General features: G+C 40.9%; 1 protein-coding gene across 1 annotated transcript in view; it reads right to left on the reverse strand.

Moving 5' to 3' along the window:
- Positions 1-5,040, reverse strand: part of crot (carnitine O-octanoyltransferase) — a 16,400-nt gene extending 11,360 nt beyond the window's left edge. Inside the window, exons 1-6 of the mRNA XM_050047642.1 lie at positions 4,887-5,040; positions 2,662-2,801; positions 1,106-1,230; positions 832-1,013; positions 607-731; positions 384-492 (exon numbers count right to left, since the gene is read on the reverse strand). Coding sequence (XP_049903599.1) covers positions 384-492; positions 607-731; positions 832-1,013; positions 1,106-1,230; positions 2,662-2,776 — 656 coding nt within the window. The 5' untranslated portion in view covers positions 2,777-2,801; positions 4,887-5,040. The remainder of the gene's footprint in view (positions 1-383; positions 493-606; positions 732-831; positions 1,014-1,105; positions 1,231-2,661; positions 2,802-4,886) is intronic.
- Positions 5,041-6,515: the final 1,475 nt, after the last annotated feature.

Consider the following 6,515-nt stretch of genomic DNA (forward strand, 5'->3'; position numbering starts at 1 on the left):
AAACAACTTGTTACTGTCACTCTGTTGTCCTAAGGTCGTTTTTTATTTTAAATGAGTCAACTGCGCCCCCAAGTGGCGAAAATCCGGTATTACCGACTTGATGCGGTTTTTTTTACAAAAACCGGACCGGTTTTTTTTTTTCTCATACCGACCCAACCCTACTTAGTACCAACTGAGCATGGTTTAAACACCACAGCCTACCTGAGTATTGTTGCTGACCGTGTCCATCCCTTTATGACCACAGTGTACCCATCTTCTCAGTGGTAGGTTGTATAACACTCTTCTATCTTTTTATAAGTTTAGTTAACAGTGTCAGCAGCAGTTGGTTTATGGCCCCAATGCCTCAACTGCACGTTTGTTCCCATGAGTGGTGTGTGTACTACCTGAGAAGTTCTGGAGGAGTGAGGATTTGTCCATCATGGACTGCGTCAAATGTGAAGATCCGTCCACGACACATCACTAACAAATGGGAGGGGCACGGACCCTCACTCTCTGTGGGGCAGCACAAAAAGCACATATACAACGGTGATATGTCAGCTTATCAGGGGTGGTAAATTGTATACAGGTGTGTCTCAAGGTTAGAGATAAGAGGCAAGTTGATCGTACCTGTCTTGAAGTAGTTACGAATGGTGTCCTTCTTTACTCCAGGTACTTTGCAGGTGCAGAACAGCATTCTGAACTGGTCCATATCCAGCGGTATTTTTCCAGCTTTCTGAGGATGAATCCTCTCCCTAAAAAAAAACAAAAATTACATTTATACCTGACTTCATGTAAAAAGGAGAGCAACATCACAAAACACAGCTCGTAAAAATGTGTGTGAACATGTCTTACGTGCGGATCAGGTTCCAGTACTGTAGTGTGTGCCATGTGCTGATACTGGCCCTCTCCAGTTGAGTTCCCTCTTCAGCAGGCCAGCAGTGCTCTAAGTACGCCCCAGGGCCGGCAAAGTTCACATTCAGCTGAGAGGGGATGCGTGGCTCCAGATAAGCAGTGTCTAACCACCACTCTTCCAGCTGAGGGATTAAAAAAAAAACTAAGTAAAACATCCATGACTGAATAGGGCACATGTAACACCAAAAACAAGACATCTACAGCTCACACACACCCAGTTCCTCCTTGTCCTGGCTCTCTGCAGTAGCTTCTGGTGCAGCTCTTTGCCAACACCATCTTGAAACTTCCTCACAATATCTGCTGTAGCCTTGAACTCTTCATCAGATGCAAATGGACAAACTGGTGGAAAACACGGCAAAGAAATATTAGTTAATTAAAAGCCCCAGCTGCCAGTCATGGTGAACGTTAAGCATCTTCTGCTATAGAAACTAATTCAGCCTGCACAAAAAGCTTACATATACAGTTAATATTCAACACACAGTCATACATTCCTACTGATTCACTTATTAACACACCTCTATGTGGTGACAATAGTCAGAGTTAAAGGTTCTATATGTGACAGTCAGAGCATTAATACAGCAACAAACCACTACTGACCAGTTAAACTCCACCCGGATTAAAGTTAGGAGAGTTTTTCTTCTGTTAGTTTTTTCTCTCTTCTCTCCTCTTTCCCCTCATCAAAATGAGGGAGTAGGGGGAGGTAGAGTGTACGGCGCAGTTGGGCTGGAGAGATTTCAGTCCGCATTGATGTCTCTTCTTGGCTCTGCTTACTTTTCTATCCATCTAACGTTAACCCTGTGGCTCCAACTCAGAAACCCCAGACAGCACTATCACTCCCACTCATAGTCTCAAGTACATGCATCAAGGGATTGTAACATCTACTGAGCAGACGATGAAGTCATGCTCCCTCTCTGTGTTGTAATCTGAGCGTCTCTATGGTTTGTTGTTGCAAGCTGCATGTTAGTGCATGTGTGCATCCCGTTGGCTGGCTTATCAATGCCACTTTGCACTACACTCATACTGCAGTTACTGCTGATATCCGGATGTGAAAGTATAGCGCCCACCCTTGGGTTCCGCCCGGTTAACACCTTTAGCTCCGTCAGTGCTGTTGCCGTTGTTTAGCGCTGTTAATTTCACCATTTCACCTGGCTCAGCCACCTCCATGTTGACAACCATGTCCAGACAACTCATATGTCCTGAATTTCACTTGGAGCCCCTTTTAAGAGCTACTGACTTTGGCATATTGCACCTCTATGTAAGCTGTTCTGGTGAGAAGAACTGTTGCACCTTTGACACAGACAAATCCAAAGATCTGAGATAAACTGTTAAATGCCGTCGTATAATTTTAATTTCAGTGTTGATGGCATATTTTAATTTAAACGTGAACGCATCCATTTATTTTCCAAAACTTAGTAGACTTGCTCCTAATCCACCAATTTTTGGAAGTGATTGAGATCAGTGGGAACATACTTCTTGTCCTGACTTAAATATTGTCCAAATCCAAGAGAAACCAGTTTAAAACCAAAGATAAGGGCTTTTACCTGAAGGGCAAAATTACAAAATAACAATTCTCACAACACTAAACATTTACCTAAAGACAAATGACAGTAGCAGCAGTGAGCAGAAAGGCCATGGTGAATTTTCTTAAATATATACAGTATTTGTTTAAGTAAATATTTAAAGTTCACATGATGAATATTTAAAAAACAAAACCTGAAATGAAACAGAGTAACATGTGACACAGCAGGTTGTTCAACATTACTGTCCTACCTGCATTCAGGTACTTTGAAAGGCTGGTCTCTAGTGATGGGACAGGCAGGGATGGCAGGCTGTTTTGGTACTGGAAGGTCCGCTCTGGCACAGTCTCTGACAAGTTATTATCCATTTCTTCTCCTTGGACGGAACTGAGACTGAAACCACAAAACAAACATCTGTAAATGTCTTCAGGGAACACTGTGTGGGATTTAGTGGCAGCTAGTGGTGAGGTTGCAGACTGCAACCAACTGAATACCCGTTCCCTCATGATTCCCTTTCCAAGTGTGTATGTTTTTTTTCCACTAGTCTAAAAGACATCATAATAGCCCAAAATCTCAAAATTGATGGATAGCATTATTAGTTATTTATCATAAGCAAGTACAGCTATACAGCCCAGCCTATAATAAAAGCTAGCCTAGTACTGTCTACATAAGTTACACATGCAGCACAACATAAATGATTAACACTGTACTCAGACTCCTTGTCCATTATCTGATAAGTATAACACACTGACACCAGTGGTTCCCAGCTGGTTGGTCGCAGTTCAAAAGTGGGTCACAGGTCCATCCTGAATGGACTGCAAGTGATAATAATAATAAAATAATAATAATTAAAATAACTACGGCAGACAAACAGATCAGGTCAAAGACACTGTAAACATTTCTCAACAAGCCAAACAGTTCTTGCAGATAAACTACAAAGCCAAAAGCGTGTGTACACCCCTGGCTGCATACTTCTGTTTATTTAGATCTGGCCGTTATGTTTCATTTGGACTCCACCTAATCATAAGGAATCCTAAATGATGGATGCCAAAAATCTGTCTTAAAGCAATACTCATGTGCCCATGTGTGCATCAAAACAGGTTGGACTTGCTATAATTATTCCTCCTCTTCATACAGGCCAATAGGAATCACTTTCTGATGTCCTTACAATGTAAGTAATGGGAGCAAAAATTCAATCTGTTGCCAGTTTGAGGTATTCCTAATTAAAACTAATACAGTCTGATACATCAGTTCTGCAACATATTGTACCATCATTAAGGCTGTATAATGTTTGGTTTTTGTTTAAACTGTTTTAGAGAGGTGTTGATTCAACTGTATGGTCATTGTGGATGGTGTCGTTTGTGTTGGGTATGCTAAATCAGTGGTCCCCTGCTAGTGGGTCGCAGACGAAAAGTGGGTCACAGGTCCATCCTGAATGGACCGCAAGTGACTCGAGAATGTGTTTGTAGAAAGTCTGTAAAATAATGGCACAGAACTTTTTTTAAAGTGCTGTTTCCTGCTGTAGAGAAAGCGAATGACACAGCTACCTGACAGAGACGGCGAACTAGTTCAACATCATGGGCAAACACAAGACTGTGAGTACATTAAACTACAGTATGTGGACCTTGAACCAGTTGTAAAACCACTGCAATAAACACATTGATGTTAGTTGAATACGCCTGTGAGCCCTGTTTTGCCAGGGCTGGCTACACCACTTAGACCAAACACATGCAGAACATATAATAAAAACAATGCAAATAATGATGGCAATTTGTTGAGTTAATTCATGATTTTGATTGTATTGATTGATCACAATGATTATTTTGGACAGCAGTGTGTGGTTGGCTATCACATATCAGCATTTTTTTCTAATTTAGAAATTTTTTATTAATAGTATTTGGCATATTTGAATATTGGGGGTGTCCCCTCTACTATACATTATAATTACTGCTTTGACCCAGTCTGTAGGCTGATATCATACATGTTCCCTGGGCAGGTGTACACAGCAGACCTGTGACCAGTCTGTTTGGCATTAACTGCTACCCAAACAGGATTTTCTAATGGTTGTAATATCCTCCAGTTTTCTGTGGGATATAAAGTAGCTTTAAACTGTTGCCAGCGGTGTTACTATATTTATCCAAGTAACGTTCTAATTTTATGACAAGTTCAATAAAAGTTACTAGTGTAACTTGGCTTTCACACTAAGTTCAATAAAAATGCAGCCTGCTAACATGCTTGTTGTAAGCAGCCAATTTCAGACATGTTGCTCGTTAATTATTATATCAAACTAACCTGTTAAACGATGTCCAATTAGCTAGCTAACGTTAGCACGACAACAGCGCGTTAACTAGTCTCGCCCGCGGCAATTATTTAAGTTAAAGCTAAGTAAACAGCGATGTTTGACGTGTCCCGAGGACAAACTTGATTTAAAAACAACAAAATTTCTAGCTTTAAAACAAAGTGGGTTTGTTAGCTCACCGTCTTCAGGCTGTGTTGACTTCAGCTGACTGCATCCACACACTGCAGAAATACATGTAATGAGCCCGGTCAGTGTGTTTGTATCCTCAGCAGCAGCCGTTACCTTTACCCCAGTCAACTGTACCACTATGCCAACCCGGAACACCACACCGCGCATGCGCATATGCAATGGCACTTGACCTACATTTTATCAGTGGAATAAAAAGGCAGTGTGGGTTTGTACCTTTATCAGTATGAATCCATGGTCTGTATACTGCAGAGAGGTGATAGGTGAATTGATTTAGAGGCTGTGGGGACGAGCACATGACCCATTTAGAGACAAGGACACTACAAAGTACAAATTTCTAAATATTAGGGACTGTTCTTTCAGAGGAAGGGTGGCTGGAGAGAGTTTTATTTTATCTTATGTTAGTTTGACCTTCCCTGAGGCTACAGATATTTTTCCCTTGAGCCTCCCTGAGTGACTGCCTGGAAATGCATGACCCTCCCTCCACCATAAAGTAGTTATTTGATTGTAAAAGCTTATCCTGTGATGTTTTCGAGTTAAAAGATGAGGACAAATGAAGACAGAGTTGAGAAAAGCTTTGGTTTTTCACTTTTGTCGTGCAAAGAGTTTATTAAATGAGATGGCGAATAAAGTGATTTTCATGAAATATCAGTATTTGGTTTTGTCTGATGGAAGTGTTTGTGCCACATAATGTGCTCATCAAAGGCCGTGGGAAATTTACAAACCCCAACCCTAACAATGATTTCTGTTTTCACAATTTCTGGCCATGATAAATAGTATAATTTTGGCAATTTTGGGTTTGTAAAGCATGTTTTCTTTAAAATCGGCTTTAAGATAAATACAAAATACAGCCATTTAAAGTTGTGTGCCCCTCTCCTAAGCCAAATTTAAAAACAAAAGTCCTCCACAGTGCTTACTTTTTTTTTTACATGCCTCCCCTTTTTCTGCACCACCCTTTCTCCTCTCATAAATGACAAACAGTCCCTTATGATATTGAAAATAATTACAGCAGACAAACAGATCCACCAGTCAAACACACCGTAAACATTTCTCAACAAGCCAAACAGTTCTTGCAAATACACTTTACAACCAAAAGTATGTGGACATCCCTGGCTGCATACTTCTGTGTATTTAGATCTGGCTGTTCTGTTCTGTTTGGACTCCACCCAATCATGACAAATCCTACATGATGGATGCCAAAAATCTGTCTTAAAGCAATACTCATGTGCCCATGTGTGCATCAAAGCAGGTTGGTCTTCCTATTATTATTCCTCCCTTTCATACAACTGGTGGGTCGTGGACCAAAAGTGGGTCGTGGGCCCATTCTGAATGGACCACAAGTGACTCACAAATGTGTCAAGTTTGCATGAAACACACTTTATTTTGAAGTACAGTGAGTTTTTGGCACATAGCTTTTATTTTGAAGTGCCATTTCCTGATGTAGAGTGAGTGACTAACAGACAGCTACTTAACAGAGACAGCAAACTAGGACAACATGACCAAACACACGTATGATACTAAATATATTTAACTGTGTGGACCTTGAAGTAATTACTGAGGAGAGGTCTGGACCCTGTGGCTGGACCAGTTGGGAACCACTGTGCTAAATAACAACAAACACA

The sequence above is a fragment of the Epinephelus moara genome, chromosome 6 (assembly GCF_006386435.1).
Source record: "Epinephelus moara isolate mb chromosome 6, YSFRI_EMoa_1.0, whole genome shotgun sequence".
Classification (NCBI taxonomy): domain Eukaryota; kingdom Metazoa; phylum Chordata; class Actinopteri; order Perciformes; family Serranidae; genus Epinephelus; species Epinephelus moara.